Source organism: Gobio gobio (genome assembly GCF_949357685.1).
Source record: "Gobio gobio genome assembly, chromosome: 7".
In the NCBI taxonomy this organism is placed as follows: domain Eukaryota; kingdom Metazoa; phylum Chordata; class Actinopteri; order Cypriniformes; family Gobionidae; genus Gobio; species Gobio gobio.
In genome coordinates, this window is record NC_137103.1 from 2,032,025 (window position 1) to 2,051,362 (window position 19,338).

General features: G+C 42.5%; 2 protein-coding genes across 2 annotated transcripts in view; both read right to left on the reverse strand.

Moving 5' to 3' along the window:
- The window catches only part of LOC307128853 (putative C-type lectin domain family 20 member A), a 50,782-nt gene extending 31,926 nt beyond the window's left edge, over nt 1-18,856 (reverse strand). The window contains exon 1 of the mRNA XM_079820864.1: nt 18,757-18,856. Coding sequence (XP_079676990.1) covers nt 18,757-18,772 — 16 coding nt within the window. The 5' untranslated portion in view covers nt 18,773-18,856. The remainder of the gene's footprint in view (nt 1-18,756) is intronic.
- Nucleotides 8,770-9,744, reverse strand: LOC307129007 (uncharacterized protein; the record flags this gene model as incomplete). The annotated part of the gene is made up of 4 exons (XM_079821119.1): nt 9,516-9,744; nt 9,317-9,411; nt 9,107-9,220; nt 8,770-9,023 (listed from the first exon to the last, which is right to left on the reverse strand). The coding sequence occupies exons 1-4, from the start codon at nt 9,635-9,637 to the stop codon at nt 8,770-8,772; spliced, it is 585 nt and encodes a 194-aa protein (XP_079677245.1). The 5' UTR covers nt 9,638-9,744.
- Nucleotides 18,857-19,338: the final 482 nt, after the last annotated feature.

The window sequence follows — 19,338 nt, forward strand, 5'->3', positions numbered from 1 at the left end:
GGAGATCTCTTATTTTGCCTTGTATTTGTATAGTCCTACTTTTGGCAACAGCCATTATCTGAATTATTGCCTCTAGTGGCCAAAAATTTTGTTGCAAGTGCCTAAGTGGCACACCTGAAACCAATGCAACTATAAGTATTGCTTGATCCTGTCTGTTTGTTACCAACACCCTGATGAAGGCCAATGGGCCGATACGCGTTGGTGTTTTAATGTTTTAGCCCAAATAATAAAGGCTTTTTACTTTTGCATCCTATTGAGTGCCTTGACTTGGATTTTTTCCAAATTCTTTTTCCAAATTTAACCCTTCCAAGAGCACCAGAGGATACAAGGGATTCCAGCAGCGCTCCAGTTCTCTTTTGTCTAACATCACAGTGAAGTTCCGATATCCCCTTCCTCTCGTCGCAGCTGCCCTGGAACATCTCCGTGGTGCAACTGTGTTCACGAAGTTGGACCTCCGCAGCGTGTATAACCTCATCCGGATACGTGAGGGGGACGAGTGGAAGACCGCCTTTGTCACGCCCACAGGACACTACGAGTACCTCGTGATGCCATATGGACTCGCCAACGCCCCCTCCGTATTCCAGGACTTCATACATGAGGTGCTCCGGGAGTGTCTCCACGGGTTCGTGCTGGTCTACATTGATGACATCTTGATCTACTCCCGGAGCCTGGCCGACCATCACCGTCACGTTGCGGAGGTCCTTCAACGGCTAAGGAAATACCAGCTCTACCTTAAGGCCGAGAAATGCTCATTCCATCAGCCCTCAGTGCAGTTTCTCGGCTACATCATTGATCACAGTGGCATCCGGATGGATGAGAGGAAGGTGGAAGCCATCCGGTCCTGGCCAACCCCATCATCCGTGAAAGAACTCCAACGATTCCTAGGGTTTGCCAATTTCTACCGATGCTTCATCCAGAACTACAGCTCCATCGCCAGCCCCCTCACCAGCCTTCTCCGAAACAAGCCCAAGTCTCTGTCCTGGACCCCATCCGCCAACCAAGCCTTCCAGACCCTGAAGGATGCCTTCACGACCGCTCCCCTCTTGGTCCACCCCGATCCTGACCTCCCTTTCCTCGTCGAAGTGGATGCCTCCACCACCGGGGTGGGTGGGGTCCTATCTCAGCAGTAGGGGAACCCCAGTCGTCTCCATCCATGTGCCTTCTTCTCCCGCAAGCTCAGCCCGGCGGAGGTCAACTACGATATTGGTAACCGTGAACTCCTCGCCATCAAGCTCGCACTGGAGGAGTGGAGGCACTGGTTAGAGGGCGCCAAGCATCCATTTCTGGTTCTTACCGACCACAAAAACCTGGGGTATCTCCGCGAGGCAAGACGACTCAACCCCCGACAAGCCAGATGGGCTCTCTTCTTCATGAGATTCGACTTCCACATCTCTTACCGACCTGGGGCCAAGAACATCAGGGCGGATGCCCTTTCCCGCATCCACGGCCCCGAGGAACGGTCCGAGGAAGAAGAGGAACCCATTCTCCCCACTAAGCTCTTCCTTAGCCCCATCACTTGGTCGAAGGAGACCTTGCCCTCTACCAATGCCTCCACCAACGTGCCGCCCTCCAGGCTTGCAGTACCTCACACGAGCACAACACATCCCTCTCATTCACTCCTCGCACACATCACTGGGCACTGGTCACCCTGGGGTCAATGAAACCCTCTCGCTGCTACGCCAGCACTTCTGGTGGCCACACATGTCAGCTGATGTCAGAAGGTACGTGTGGGGATGCCGGGAATGTGCCATGTCTAAGAGCCCACAACACCTGCCAGCTGGTAAATTCCTTCCTCTAAACTACTAAACTGTACTGGAATATTTTGTTCAGCTGATGTGCGTTTATTTGTTAACATGGCCACTGTACTAAATAAAAACCTGGGGTTGTTTTGGTTATTTTCTATCAGTTTATGGTAATGCTCAGCCCTGGCTGCTTTTAGAGCCTTTTTATAACGGGAAGTGCTGTCTTTCCACCCGATTCTAAAGACCTCTAAACGTGTTTGTTTCCATTTGCGCTCGAGATGACGAGTTTCTCTCTTGATAGCGTGAGTAATATTGTTGTACCACTGTGCAGTACTTTTCTCTCTCACCTTTTTTAATCTGATCGGTGCAACCGTTTCTAATGTACTAGAGAAAATGGTGCTCATACTGCTAGTCATTTCCTCTAGTTCATTTGTGTTGTCGGACAGAAGATCCGCTCCAATCCTGCTGGGGTGCAGGCCATCAGCACGGAAAAGCCTAGGCCGCTCCCAGAAAAGATTCCAATTATTTACAGAGAGCAGCTTCTGTTCATTACAGCATGACAATAACCATTCATTTAGAGCAAATAGTCTACTGAACCTTTCATGCCCTCGTCTGTATGTAGGAAACGGTCCGGACACGATGATCCACGATTCACGATGAGAATCCACGATACTGAAAATGGATTATGCCACATATGTAATTTTGAACTTTCGGGTTTGCTGTGATATTGATATCAACACTGAGGTTTGCACTGGGGAAACTTTGGGATGCATTTTTGGACAAGGGCTTTCATGGCCATTGATTCCTAGGGTGTGGTGAATGAACTTTCAATGTTATTGTCCTTGTTATCATCATCATCTTCATCGTCATCATCACCCAAAAACAGATAAGACTTTCATTGCTATGCTGTTGATTCTTGAGGGGCAAAATGTGTAAGATATTTGTGTGTGCCTATGAAAGAGATTGAAAGTAAAAAAAAGATGAAAATTAGTGAGAAGTATTTGTGTATCGTTTTCCATACATCAACAACCTGTACATCACAGGTCAGTATTAAATACGTCCAGAGTACCGTAAACAGAATATAGTTAGTGATTCAAACCCTATAAAAACAGATTTATAACTAATTCTTTTGTAAAATCAAGGAAATCGTTATACAATGGTGCCCGAATAGGGACCAGAATATTTGTTGGGAAAGTAGAATAGTTCACTCAAGATGGAAAGTCATATAACTCTGGATAGGGATGAGTGCGTGCCAGAGGTTGATTTCTCCACTGGTTCATTTACCAATCCCAGAGAACCCCTCAAAGATTTAATAACTACCTTTAGTGATCTATACATATACTCTGAAAATGAAAGTGAAGCCAGCATAGATGATGACCCTGACTTAAACTTACCACCACCCCCACCACCTGCAGTAGAAAGAGAGACACTTCCTGAGTCTGTTACCAACCTCATAGAACAACTTACTGATAAAGTCAGTGCGCTGGAAGGACGGGTTGCTGAATGTGTCAAGACGATGAGTGGATGTGTATCACAAGAAGAGTTCCAGAACAAGTGTAAAGGGATGGAAGATCGGTTGGTGTATCGTATGGAGCATGAATGTGAGAGATTCAAGAAAGTGGTGGAAAGGTCTGTGCAGGAACTCGGTCAATCAATGGTAGACTGCCTAAAGAGAAGGGATGTGCAGCTTGAAGCCAAGTTCAAATCATTGACTCCAATGTCCACACCTGTAACATCCAAAACTTGTTGTGGTGTTCATGATTCTGGCCAAGTCAGCATCATACCTATGAAGTTCAGCAAAGTCTTCTCTTGACTGGTCAACAAGTTATGTTAATGCCCTACAATCCTCCAGTTAAGTTAGACTTTCCTTGCTTTAGTAATAAGCAAGATGAAGACCCTATTCTGTTTATTGAACGCTGTGAGGAGTACTTTGCAGTTCGGCCTTTGAGTGATCAGAAAGTCCTGGCGCTGCTTAACACAGTGCTCAAAGAAACCGCTAAAGACTGGTGGCAAGCAGAAAGAAGGACAGTGAATAGTTGGAGGCAGTTCAAAGATGTTTTTTTAAGATCATTCAAAGTAAAGATTATGAGGATGTGGCATCAAGACGATTGGTGGAGAGAAAACAAGGGGAAAAGGAAAGCATAAGAGACTTCACTTTTGATTATCAAGATTTGTGTTTGAGATGGAGAAAGAATATGCCGGAGAAGCACATTGTACTGGCTATACTGTGTAACTGCAATCCTCGCCTGGCAAGTCTGTTAACCCTCTAGGCGCCACGGTCGAGTTTACTCTACAAGATGCGGCACTGAATAAAACGGCCGGTTTTGTCAAACAAGGTGTCAAATTTCATTCGACCTCCCCTCCACTAGATGGCAGACATATCATACTTCATTCCCGACTCAAAAAAACGTCATGCTTCTGTGGCAACCCTGAGGTGTAAACAGAGGATAATTTACCAACTACGCCACTCTGGGAGTTACACCCAGAGAATGTAGTGTCTCTAAAAGGACACGCAAGTTCGTTCATCAATAATCGCTCAGAGACATGGGTGACAATACAAAAGAGTTGACTTTATTAAGTTACACAACGTTAAAACAATCCTTAAAATATGTCAGGCCTCAGCCAAGCGCAGCTCATCATAAGGGTTTAACTCTAACAAGGTCACAGGAAAACCAGCTAACTGGGGCTTACCAGCAGGGTCAGGCTATCAAAGATTAGGCTGCTTCTAGCAGAAAAATCATTCCTTTCACCAGTGCACGCAAACACACGCACTCACACCATACTCCACGGATGGACACGGCACACTGTGAACACCACACCACCACCACCTAGAAGAGAATAGAGCCAGCCTCCCTGCCTTTGGCACCCAGATCCTGTGACACAAGAACAGAGAAAGCTTAAGAGAGTCACTAAAAATGCACACAGAATAATTAAGGCGCTGAATTGCCCTATGTCAATTTAAATTAAACCCAAAATAAGAATTAACAAAAAGATTTAAAGAAATACAAAACAATGGATTTGAGGTTACAGAAAAATAAACAAAACTGATCTCAACAGTTTGCAGGAAAATACACGACACTGGGTTTAACAGTTTGCAGGAGCATACGGCAAACTGGTTTTAACAGTTTACAGAAAATAAACCAATCTCAAATTACAATAATTAGCCTAACAAACCAAAAAAATAGAAAAATACAAAAGAAAAATATAGTTACATTTAGTAGGATAAATCAATAAACCACACAAAATAAATGTACTGCAAAACAAACCCCAAAAAGGATAAAGCTCTTTGCAAAATAGAAAACACTAAATTAGGATATATATAAGGCTTATTATAAGGCACTAAATAAGGCAAAGAGTATCAATTCTATTCAAATGTAAATAAAGACGAGTTAAACAAAAAGAAAATATAAAGCAAAATCAACAAAACCAAGACAGCAACTTTATCCGTGGGCAGGACGTGAAACGCGCCCAACTAGCAAATCACAACAGCGTGAGATCTGCAGGAGAAACAAATCCGTTGATTTGAACCATACGAGAGGGAATGGCAATCGAGCAATCAGCTTACGCTCTCCAACGTTTTAGGAGAGCACCTGGAATAAAATAGAATGTCACCATTTAATATTATTATTATAAAGGTCTCACCTGAACCTAGTAAACGCCTGTTACATACCGATGACGAATGATGCGTGCATAATCAGGAGCGCACACAGGTCGTCGGCAAATGACGTTGACCTCAAGCACAGGTCTATCGCATTTTATACCTCCATAGTGACAGCAAATTGGCTTACAATCCACATATAATTATAAGGGAAGATTATAAGGGAAGGTAAAGGGCCTTCCCACCACACTTCTATACAAAATCTTCGAGCAAGAGCGCATTGAATCGGTGCGAATAAAAGCGGAGCTAGTGTGTGAGTGAGCCATTTTATCAGAGCAATATTATCAATGTCAGCGAGAATTGAAATTAGATTATTATAATAATTATTTTCTAATGGCATCAATAAAGCTTACCCGCAATGAAGTGTTGGGTCTACTATTCGCGGACCCTGATTCTGAAGGGGAATATCTGCCTTCAGAAGATGATGGTGATTCTGAAAGTGAAACTATAGCCCTACACCAAGCACAAACGGTGAATCCTTTGCCCAATGTAGATGGTCCTTTGCCCAATGTCAGTGGGAACAATGTTTCCCGGGGTCAGAGTGTTCATCGCGAAGTTAGCAGGCGTGTTAGTGCTGTACACACTCTGTGGCAGATCTGGCCGCGCTGCTCGAAGCAGGAGCAGACACGGTGTGATACGGGGCAGAGGGGCTATTATGCATAGTCTACTTGTGTTTGTGTGTCATATGAATAATATATATGTGCCCCATACATGGAATCAGAGTGCCTACTGTATGTAGTAAATGGAAAATCTCTACAACAAAAGGCCAATCGCTACATGCATTCGGTTTGTTTGTACCATTTATTAGTAATGATTTACACAGTTTGTTTACTATTTACCTGAGCATTCAGTATTGTGCAATATAGCATACAGAAGGTGAGGGACATTTTGGGGGGAAAGAAGTGCAGCATTTTATCATTTAAACATGGGACTTTTCATGAAAATTCTATAATCCAAGATGACCACCACCATATGACGTCATAATATGCAAATTAGATGGGAAAATGTAATCCCTACATAAACTTTGGGTCATCCTCAATATTTCTCTAATTTACACAAAGTCTCTATCTTTTATCACTTTTAAGATATAGCCTTTTGAAATAAAAATGTCAAAATCGAATGTTTTAGGAAAAAACCTCTGGCGCCTAAAGGGTTAAGAGGCACTGTGGCAAATGTTGGTGAACTGGTCAGAATTGGGACTCAAATTTAATGTGATTTTGATGAAGCCAAGAAGTATTGGAATCAGGTTCATTCCGAAGAGCAAAGAAGAAAACATACGCCATCAAGTACTAGAGTGGTACAGTCCATTGAAATGCAGTGTCCCACTGTAACAAAGACGGTCAACATACCTGTAATCCTCCGTGATCGTTTTCTTTCGGCCATGTTGGACACTGGTAATTCGTTGTCCTTATAGGGTAACTTCAGTGATTTAGCATTAGGCTTTGTATCAGTAGAAACCTGATAGTATATTCAAATTATGGTACTTTCCCCCCTCATATCCCCCTGAGACGAGAGAATTATGCATTTTATTTCTGGAAAAAATCCTCAGATGACGCAAATATCGTTATTTTCTGTCATCAGAGGATTTTTTGGCCAGAGGCTAAAAACTACAGCCACTAGATGGAGCTGTTCCCCATGTTATCAACCCACCCTTTGCAATTCAAAAATAACCATAAAAACAGATGATTAAGTAATAAATTGAACAATAATTTGAAAAATGTATATAAAATGTTTATAAAAAATAATAAAGAAAAAAATTATAAAATAAAGGGTAATAAAAACTGACCTGAAAACAGAAAGAGCTGAATCAGTCTTCGTTCCATCGCTGTGTAGATCACGATGAGCTCCTCTCATCCGCTGCTAAAAATGGAAGATTCTGAAGATGTTCTGAAATATAGCCTTTACTAAGGGGTCAAAACACACCCAATTTCACTTGTGTATTTAAATCAGCTTCATCAAAAAGCAGCACAATTACAAATTCAAGATGTAAAATATTTGCTAAGCTAATTACACAAATCAGGCAAAATCAGAGCAAGAAGACACTGGTTTGCATGGGAAATCATCAACATGTGTTTGGGAGAGGCTTTGGCTCTGCTGGCAGCATCACACCATCATAGAATGAGGAGTTACATCATGAGGTTTTCACTACACAGTGCATTTCAGGAAGGCTCCGCCATATTAGCAGGATCACCATCTGATGTCCTGCACAAAGACTGCACAATCACCAATGCATGTTCTTCCAACAACAGGAACTTCTCCACTAGAAATTTTACATTCCCAAAACACTCCGAGATGCAGGATGGTCGCAGAACGTTTAGGGAACCATATTTTATATGGAAATGTGATGTGTACATTGATTCACACACACAAATGTGATTGAAGGACCTAAATAGGACCAAAAAATAAAATTTTAGGTTGGTCCAGAAAACATTATGGGAATGTAGTGTAGAGACTGAGCACTGAACAAGATATGTTGAATCACAGTCCCGAATGAAATGAATATCCCTATAAACCCGTCTCCGGCGTGGTGACTCCGAATTTTTTAATATTCCTGTTTAATAATTGCCTCACCGACACGGCATCCTCAATAAACCTGTCTCCGGCGTGATGACTCCGATCTTTCGAATATTCATATCTAATAATATTCATATCTAATAATTGCCTCATCGACATGACATCCTCAATAAACCTGTCTCAGGCGTGATGACTCCGATGAGTGATATAGTGATCTATACATATACTCTGAAAATGAAAGTGAAGCCAGCATAGATGATAACCCTGACTTAAACTTACCACCACCCCCGCCACCTGCAGTACACTGCATGAAAAGTGGGATTTTCGACCCCGTAAACGCCTGTATACTCCCGGAAATCTCCCTAATTTTCGGCAGTTTTCGACAATTTAGAGGCAGCGGACGTCGCGTTCGTCTGTGCCACAAATTGTCGTAAACGAACCATGACGTAGGTGGAGAGCCCCCCCCCCCCCCCCCCCCCCCGGTGAGAGCCCGCGGAGGTGCGACTCCTCTAATTTGCATATGAATAGCAGCGAAACCAGAGAGTCAACGGCCAGACTTGAATTTACTCACTCAGTATTGGCTGAGGCCACTACTTTTAAAAAAGAAAAATCCCTCGTGATTGGTTGGCAGATCACTGCAAACCAATCATTATTGGTCACCCTGGCTCATTATAAATGTAAACCCCAATAATAATAATAATAAATATATAATTTATGTTGTAATAATTTATGTTTTATAGTAATGTTATTGTGCTATGAACTACACTATTCATACCATCAAGGAATATATGGGAAAATTTGCCCGGACCGTGCCGTTTATTCAAAGAAAGAGCTTATAAACACACAGCTGTTTATTCAAAGAAAGAGCTTTATTGTCAAACACACAACTATGTACAGTGCAGCAGTAATGTATCTTATGTTGTCCTCCAAAAACGTCAAAAAGAAGCGCCCAAAACATTCGGGAAACACAGGCGTATATGGCGGTGGCCGCACAATCCATCCAGACACCCCGTCAACAATGCCGTCTTTCTCCTCAGATATGAGTTCAATGGTCGCGCACTTCCACATGTCCACCTCATCCTCACCCAGCACAATCTCGCTTCCAGCAACTGTAATACAATCCATAAAGACAAGAAGTAACCTGAAAAATACTCACATTGACAAAAAACTGATCTAATATAATAAATCTTACCCTTTTTCTTCTTGATCGACTCCGAGCTAAACTTAGTTTCCACCTGCGATGTAAGTTCAGGTTGTTTGTATCTGAAGCTGCGGCGTGTCGATTCATAATACGTCTTACAGGCAGCTGGAAAACAATTACATGAGACTGGTATTAATAAAAACAGTCACGGTAAAATTAAACAAGGAATGAGAAAAACATTAACTTGGACGTTATACTTACACACAATGTCGTTATGGTCTGCGGTTAAATCTGGACTCGCGGAAATCGCTCCAAGCAGATAAGAGCTCACGGCTTCATTATGAGGCGAGGATAGTCTGTGTAAACAAAATGTGCAGTTTTAAGCTCGGATCTATTAACGCATCCATTTCCTTATACAGCTGAATAAAAGCATATTCTTTAAATCGTAACGTTACATTACCCATGCTCTGGTTCATAGCGCCTGCAGTTTGCCTCAGAGTTGTGAAGACGAAGACAGCCTCCTGAAAATGAGTCCAAAAAGTTGGCCGCGTGCATGCAGAGTTGAAGACGGCGTCCTTTCATTGTTGATCACGAAAAAGGATGTTTGGATGGAAAACATAGGAAATGTAAAAAAAAAAAAAAAGTTTAAAGCTCGTCTTCTACGCGTCATGGCCTCGACCTCACACGTGATTGGACTAGGGCTCTACTATGGAACGCGGCCGGGGCCAAATCTCTTTATACGAAACGCGTGACTTGTGACCGTGTTAACACGCACTGTTTGTCCGCGTCAAGCAGCAATTTTTTACGTGTTTCTTTTGCATGTGTAGACACGCACATTCTGGTCGTGTAACAGGCATACACACACAGTCGACGCACAGTTTTAACATGTTAAGAAGACACATTTGAACGTGTTTCTTAACGCGCACATTCTGTACATGTCGAAGTGTAATATTTTTTTTTTTTTAAAGCAGACTTACCTTTAGATGTAGCCTAGGCTACATAGATATTAATATAAGATATTAATTAATTGCTTAACTGACTACTGTGCTAGAGTAAAGTAGCCTAATGTTACAATGTATATTAAGTAAATGCTTAATATTATACAATTATTATAATTTATCTATATGGGTTATTGTTTGTTTTTTAAAGTTAGGCTATATATAATTTCTAAAAGTATATATAGGCTAATTTACACAGCACATATTTATAACTGAAAACACACACACACACACACAACTTTATTCACTTTCACATAATAATGTTTTTGTAATTTGGTGTTTAGTTTGTTGTATAGTTTGTTTATACTGTTCTGTCTCTGTTTTGTTTCCAGGAACATCTGATGAGTGCTAGAATAAAATGACTTCATTATATTTAAAATATGTTTTGATATTCATTTTATTTATATTATTAATATTTTATTTACCCATAAACGTGTCTTTAGGAAGCCATAAGTTATAGAGACAAGAATAACTTTTGCCATTTAAATGCCACATTAATTTACTGAGGACCCATACAGCCAATGATCATGTGTGAAAACACTTATACATAAATTGATCACTTAGAAATCAAAACTAAGGTTTGAGAAAGAAAGAATATGCATACAACAAAATATATTGTTTCATAGCAGCTTCAGTAACAAGTTCAAAACAAATTCTGCTGTAAACCGGCTCTAACAGGCCAATATAGTGTCAATATTCAGCTCAAGTGACTTCAGTGTTGATTCAGTTCAGTTGATTTCAGTTCAACTGTAAAATTCCTCAGTTGTGCATATTTGTGTGTAGTTAGATATATGCAAAAACAACATTTTTGGAAGAGTTAAAATAGTTTTGCAGAAAGTGTTGCTTTTGCAAGCGATGTCTGATGTTTTGCATGTTGTGTGTTTTGTGTGTAGAGTTACAAGAAATGGAGCCATATTTTCAGAAATTGTGTGTAAGCAATTAGATAAAACTGTAAATGAATCCAGTTTATTTTAGTTCAGGACTCATAGTCCAGGTGTTAGTAATCTGTGCTTAATCTTTGTTCCAGGCAACAATTTTTTAACTCACGATTAACTAGATTAAGGCCTACTCTTGGCATAATTTAAACCCTGTCCAGGAAACCACCTCTTGTAAATCTGCATTGATAATTCATAAAATGTGGTGTGAGCTCAATTTAAATGACAATTACAGAAAAACACAATCTGACTTAACTATTAACACACAAACTTGAACTTTTCACATTTATGATTAATAGCCATTTAGAAATCATTCACAGTGCAGGGTGGAAAAGTTAATTTTGGTATGTAAACTGTATGCTTTACTTGATTTATTTGTATGCTTTGGTTCATTGTCTTGTTGCATTACATAACCTCTCTAAAGGTTGAAGACATGAACTGCTGTCCTGTATTTTGTTTTTTTTACATAACATTGGTTATTGCTAATGACATACAGAGTAATTAATCTACACTGTGAGCCCGGACAAGTTGAATCTACTTAAGAAATTGGAGCAAACTGGTTGCCCTAAAAATTTAGTAATGTGAACTAAAACGAGTACATTTAACTTAAATTTAAGTTAACATTTTAACTTAAACTTTAAACTTGTTTTAGTTAAAAAAATTCAGAACCTAGATAAAACTCCCCCTGCTGCTACTCTGATTTGCATTTGTGTAGCTCACAGCATGTTTATTTACATGATAAAGCCTCCCCTAGAATTAAGGGGAGGGGGGTCATGGGGGGACGACTGCCAAGCAAGGCCCACGTCAATTTCAGACAATTTACGGCAGTTTTCGGTGTTGCCTGCAAATTGCCGTGCACAGTCGTAAACCTGAAGTTCCACGGCAATCTACAGTGCCACATACTGACGAAAATCCCACTTTTCATGCAGTGGTAGAAAGAGAGACACTTCCTGAATCTGTTACCAACCTCATAGAACAACTTACTGATAAAGACAGTGAGCTGGAAGGACGGGTTGCTGAATGTTTCAAGACAATGTGTGGATGTTGATCACAAGAAGAGTTCCAGAACAAGTGTAAAGGGATGGAAGATCGGTTGGTGTATCGTATGGAGTGTGAATGTGAGAGATTCAAGAAAGTGGTGGAAAGGTCTGTGCAGGAACTCGGAACCTGCTGGTTCTGGAGGAGTCCACCGCTGACATCATCCTGGGGCGCCCGTGGTTAGAGCAGCACAACCCAGTCATCTCCTGGAAGACGGGAGAAGTCCTGAAGTGGGGCGACAACTGCTTCCCGGACTGCTTCCCATCTCGGCCGAATCGTCCCTCTCCGCATTCCCAAGATCTCCCTGTCTGTGCCACGTCCATCGAGAGTCCGGTAGAGAGACGATCGGTGGATGTTCCCGCCTGTTACGCCCCCTTCAGTGACGTCTTCTGTCCCCAACGGGCTTCCAAGCTGCCTCCCCATCGGCATGGGACTGTGCCATCGATCTGCTGCCAGGTGAACCAGTGCCCAAAGGAAAAATCTATCCCCTCTCACTTCCGGAGGAGAAGGCCATGGAGGATTACATCAAGGAGGCGCTGGAGCAAGGCTACATCCGTCCATCCACCTCCCCTGCTGCTTCAAGTTTCTTCTTCGTGGCGAAAAAGGATGGAGGCTCGCGGCCCTGTATCGACTACCGCGCACTCTAACATCACAGTGAAGTTCCGCTATCCCCTTCCTCTCGTCCCAGCTGCCCTGGAACATCTCCGTGGTGCCACTGTGTTCACGAAGTTGGACCTCCGCAGCGCGTATAACCTCATCCGGATACGTGAGGGGGACGAGTGGAAGACCGCCTTTGTCATGCCCACAGGTCACTACGAGTACCTCGTGATGCCATATGGACTCGCCAACGCCCCCTCCGTATTCCAGGACTTCATACATGAGGTGCTCCGGGAGTGTCTCCACAGGTTCGTGCTGGTCTACATTGATGACATCTTGATCTACTCCCAGAGCCTGGCCGACCATCGCCGCCACGTTGCGGAGGTTATTCAACGCCTGAGGAAATACCAGCTTTACCTTAAGGCAGAGAAATGCTCATTCCATCAGCCCTCAGTGCAGTTTCTCGGCTACATCATTGATCACAGTGGCATCCGGATGGATGAGAGGAAGGTGGAAGCCATCCGGTCCTGGCCAACCCCATCATCCGTGAAAGAACTCCAACGATTCCTAGGGTTTGCCAATTTCTACCGACGCTTCATCCAGAACTACAGCTCCATCGCCAGCCCCCTCACCAGCCTTCTCCGAAACAAGCCCAAGTATCTGTCCTAGACCCCATCCGCCACCCAAGCCTTCTAGACCCTGAAGGACGCCTTCACGACAGCTCCCCTCTTGGTCTACCCCGATCCTGACTTCCCTTTCGTCGTCGAAGTGGATGGCTCCACCACCGGGGTGGGTTTGGGTCCTATATCAGCAGCAGGGGAACCCCAGTCGTCTCCATCCATGTGCCTTCTTCTCCCGCAAGCTCAGCCCGGCGGAGGTCAACGACGATATTGGTAACCGTGAACTCCTCGCCATCAAGCTCGCACTGGAGGAGTGGAGGCACTGGTTAGAGGGCGCCAAGCATCCATTTCTGGTTCTTACCGCCCACAAAAACCTGGGGTATCTCCGCGAGGCAAGACGACTCAACCCCCGACAAGCCAGATGGGCTCTCTTCTTCACGAGATTTGACTGAGATTTGGCCAAGAACATCAAGGCGGATGCCCTTTCCCGCATCCACGGCCCCGAGGAACGGTCCGGGGAAGAAAAGGAACCCATTCTCCCCACTAAGCTCTTCCTTAGTCCCATCACCTGGTCGGAGGAGACCTTGCCCTCTACCAATGCCTCCACCAACGTGCCGCCGGGCTGCCCTCCAGGTTTGCAGTACATCACACGAGCACAACACATCCCTCTCATTCACTCCTCGCACACATCACTGGGCACTGGTTACCCTGGGGTCAATGAAACCCTCTCGCTGCTACGCCAGCGCTTCTGGTGGCCACACATGTCAGCTGATGTCAGAAGGTACGTGCGGGGATGCCGGGAATGTGCCATGTCTAAGAGCCCACGACACCTGCCAGCTGGTAAACTCCTTCCTCTGCCCGTTCCCAACCGTCCATGGTCACACCTAGGGGTAGACTTCATTACGGATCTCCCAGTATCAGACAACTGTACCTGTGTCCTCGTTGTGGTTGACCGCTTCTCGAAGTCCTACCGACTGCTCCCACTACGAGGACTACCCACAGCCCTGGAAACCGATGAGGCCATGTTTAACAATATCTTCCGTTATTATGGCATCCCCGAAGACATCGTATCAGACAGAGGTCCCCAATTCATCTCCAAGGTATGGAAAGCCTTCTTCTCGCTCCTAGGTGTGACCGTAAGCCTCACGTCAGGATACCATCCCCAGACGAACGGGCAGACGGAGAGGAAGATCCAGGAGATTGGCCGTTTCCTCTGTACCTTCTGTCACGGCCACCAGGACTCCTGGAACCAGTTCCTTGGATGGGCCGAGTACGCACAGAACTCCCTCCGACAACCTACCACCGGCCTGACCCCATTCCAGTGCGTACTCGGCTATTAACCTCCCCTCTTCCCGTGGTCCGGGGAGCCCTCCGACATCCCTGCGGTGGATTACTGGTTCCGGGAGAGTGAACCATATCTGACTCTCACCTCATCTGCTCACATCCTGGTACTGCAAATAAACTCTGCTTTCACCTGCCTCTGTTATCCGTGTCTCCTCTGTTTGTAACATTTAGTTGGTATTGGATCTAATAAACATGTTGTTGGTTTAGAAGCAATGATTAGTTTATTTCGCTCTTCCTGTCCTATAGTTGTAAAGCACTGCAGTTGTTCTTCTGGGGTTATAACTGAGGCTGAATCGTAAAACCCTGTCAACGGTTGTACTTTTATAATTGTTTTTCTGATGTTTTCGATTTTTTTAGTTAAGAAATTCATAAAGTCATTACTACTAAACTGTACTGGAATATTTTGTTCAGCTGATGTGCGTTTATTTGTTAACCTGGCCACTGTACTAAATAAAAACCTGGGGTTGTTTTGGTTATTTTCTATCTGTTTATGGTAATGCTCAGCCCTGGCTGCTTTTAGAGCCTTTTCATAACGGGAAGTGCTGTCTTTCCACCCAATTCTAAAGACCTCTAAACGTGTTTGTTTCCATTTGCGCTCGAGATTACGAGTTTCTCTCTTGATAGCGTGAGTAATATTGTTGTACCACGGTGCAGTACTTTTCTCTCTCACCTTTTTTAATCTGATCGGTGCAACCGTTTCTAATGTACTAGAGAAAATGGTGCTCATACTGCTAGTCATTTCCTCTAGTTCATTTGTGTGTTTGGGTACACTGAGCAGCTGAGATAAATCTGGTAGGTTATTTGTGAATTTATCAATAGTGTTTGGGAGAATTGTTCTTCCTGGTCTATAACGCGGAGCAGTATGTAAAATATCAGCAGTGCGCAGTGTGCACGTTACAAGGTAGTGATCGGTGACATCAACACTTTATGATGTCTATATCAGTAGGATTGATTCCATGTGATATAATTAAATCTAGTGTATGATTAAAACGATGAGTGGGCCCAGTCACGTTTTGCTTGACCCCAAAGGAGTTTAATAAATCTGTAAACGAAACCCCTAGGCTATTGTTTGTATTATCTACGTGAATGTTCAAATCACCGACAATCAGTTCTTTATCGACAGTAACTATTAGGTCTGATAGAAAATCTGCAAACTCTTTTAAGAAATCAACATAGGGCCCTGGCGGTCTATATATGGTGGCCAAAGCAAAAGACAATAGGAATTTTTTTCTTATATCTGAGAGTGTAACATTTAGCACAAGCACTTCAAATGAATTAAACATGTGTCCTGTTTTCTGAGTAACATTAAGAATATCTCTTTAGATAGTTGCAACACCACCACCACGACCAGTCAGATGGGGCTCGTGCGTATAATAGTAGCCTGGTAGAGTAGACTCATTAAGACCGAAATAATCATTAGGTTTAAGCCAGGTTTCAGTCAGACATAGCTTTGATTTACTATTATCTCTGATCATTTCATTTACAATAACTGCTTTAGGTGTGAGCGATCGAATGTTAAGGAGACCTAGTGTGGCAGGTCTAGGAATCCCCTCCTTTCCAGCTGCATGCGATTATTCCGCTCATTGATTGTCCTATCACTGTGTAGTGGACAGGTATAAATTTGGTCGTCAAGTTGTATGGCGTCACGAGCCACGCCCCCTTGCGATTGCGTCATTTCTAGTCGCCGGTCAGGTATGTTTGGTGATGTTGGCTAACTTTTAGTAGTGCGCTGTTTCATATTGGTATTATCCTTGTTTAGAGCTGTAACTTGGGACAAACCTTGCGGCTGGTGCTTGGTTGATGTGGTTCCTTGTGCAGTTCAATACATGCGGTTTCCTGACGCGACAGACTTGTCTCCCGTTGTGATTGTATTACCATGAAGTGAGCTCACGGATGCACCCATACGGTATGTGGTTTTAAAGTTTGTTAGTGTTTATTTATAAAAGAGTGCGTTTTATGTTTTTGTTAATTGTATTATAGATTGCGCTGCTGCGTATCAGCGGTTCCTTGTTCCCCCCTGTGCACGTATTTGACGCGGATTGATAGAACGAGCCCGCAGCGTTCTGGTTCACCTGTGCACTTAATGATAACGTGTGCTAGACATCTGATTCTACCGATTTGTAGCTATGTGCTGAAAGTGACAATAAGCTGGCATTTCAGTTGGGCTGTCTGATCTGGTTTTATATTTTAAATTTACAGGTAGACTTGCGCCTATGGGCCATTAAATCTCGTGCTGTCGGGGCTTCGTGGGAATTATCATCCAGGGGCGCTGTTGCTTTGCCTGTCATTTTATACATTTGTTGTGTTTTTCTTTGGTTTTGTTTTCTTCTGTTGTATGTTGGTTGTAAAATATTTGTTCTTATTTCTTTTGTTTAATGTTTTTTGGTTAATTTATTTTGTTGGTATAACTTTCTTATAATTCTTTATTGTATATTAAGTTATTTTGTGTATGATGTGTTGTATTTATGGGTGAAAGGCATGGTTAAAAGTGCCTTCACATCCCGTGCCTTGACGTGCTAGATGCAGTGTGTTCGTGAATCTACCAGTGATTTTGTGAATATCCTCAAGTGTAACACACCATCTCTTTGTTACAGGAGCTGGGTGTTGAAGGTGGCGGATTTTGGTGGTGGTGTTGCTTCACAAGTGCTGTGCTGTGTGTAGTAGGCATGTGCCGGTATCACATTTTCATGTTGCGATTAATTGCTGAAGCTTTTATCACGGTATACGGTATTATCACGATATTGAAATGTGTTGCAAAAAAGTGTGGTCATACTATAACAGGTTTAATAACTTTCTTATAACAAAAGAACCAAACATTTAAATACAATAAAGCAACACACACAAATGTATAAAGTAAACAAATATTTAAAACAGATTAAAGTGCAAAAGAATTATAAAGAACAATAGGTAACACTTTACAATAATGTCTCACCAGTTAATGCATTAACATTAACAAAGAATGAATAACTACATTTTTACAGTTATTATTCTTTGATAATGTTAGTTAAAAAAGCAACTGTTAGTTAGTGTTAGCTCAGGTCCATTAAATAATACAGTTACAACTTTTGATATTAATAATGTGTTATTAAATGCTGAAATTTACATCTAACTAAGATTGATACACGTTTTAGAAGTATTTTTCATTGTCAGTTTGTTAATGAATGAACTAACGTTAAATAATAGAGCCTTATTGTAAAGTGTGTGACTGAATAACAATCAGAACATATTCAAACAATATCTAGGGCATGTAATTTAGTCCAGATTAAAATATAAAATGTTTAAGTTTGAAAATGAATAGTCTTAAGTCTTTAAGTATTTAGGGGAAACGGCTGCATTTCTGCTGTTCCGTCAGCGCCCTCTGCTGTCAGAGAGTGAATGTGCACTTCAGCGTGTCTCGTTCACGCGCTCAGCCATGTGCTCATGCACGTTGAGTTTGTTTACATCAGTGCGCGGTCCTCTTTTACATATTGTTCATTTTAAACGGTTGATGGGTAAAGTATTCTTAAAATGCATTCTAAAAATCTGAATAATTCGTAATAAATAATTATTCACGGTATTTTGAAGTGCCCACGATAACAATATTGTGCATGTTCATTATTGCGGTATATCGTATTACCGTTTACCGGCACATGTCTAGTGTGTAGTGGTGTGTGAGTGAGTGTTTCCACACAGGTGTTACTAAATTGTGCTGTGCTGTGGAGGCCTATTAGTGCCCTTACCCCCCGCCTGTTGCGCCTGGGCTCCTGTACTTATTCCTATAGAGGTGTCTGAGAATGCAGGTCACCCATATTACATTCTATTGAGTATTCATTTGTTTTCCATTGTTGCTTTAGATATAAATTTTATCTGTAATAAAATTTTCATAATTTTTACCCACGTCTTCTGCCCATTTCTTGCACACGAACCTGTGTTGCCCAAGGGCAAGTCCTTATCTCTGGCAAAGTGCCAGAGTGGCGTAGTCGCTTCATCATTTATTCCACCAGTCCTCCGTGTCATGCCACACTAGTTTTAGAGAATGTTTTTGTTAATTTCTTTTAAGATTATCTGGTTTAATAATGAACAGATTTTCTCTAGATCCTATAGAGGATTTTGACCTAAATATTCGTGGAACAGACAGTTTCTATACAATGCACTACAGAACAAGAACAGTCAAGTGTAGTTTGACTTACTTGTCATACGGTGCATAGCGTCTTGGAGATGTTGTCGGACAGAAGATCCGCTCCGATCCTGCTGGGGTGCAGGCCATCAGCACGGAAAAGCCTAGGCCGCTCCCAGAAAAGATTCCAATTATTTACAAAGAGCAGCTTCTGTTCATTACACCATGACAATAACCATTCATTTAGAGCAAATAGTCTACTGAACCTTTCATGCCCTCGTCTGTATGTAGGAAGCGGTCCGGACACGATGATCCACGATTCACAATGAGAATCCACGATACTGAAACTGGATTATGCCACATATGTAATTTAGAAATTTCGGGTTTGCTGTGATATTGATATCAACGCTGAGGTTTGCACTTGGGAAATTTTGGGATGCATTTTTGGACAAGGGCTTTCATGGCCATTGATTCCTAGGGTGTGGTGAATGAACTTTCAATGTTATTGTCCTTGTTATCATCATCTTCATCGTCATCATCACCCAAAAACAGAAGACTTTCATTGCTATGCTGTTGATTCTTGAGGGGCAAAATGTGTAAGATATTTGTGTGTGCCTATGAAAGAGATTGGAAGTAAAAAAAAGATGCAAATTAG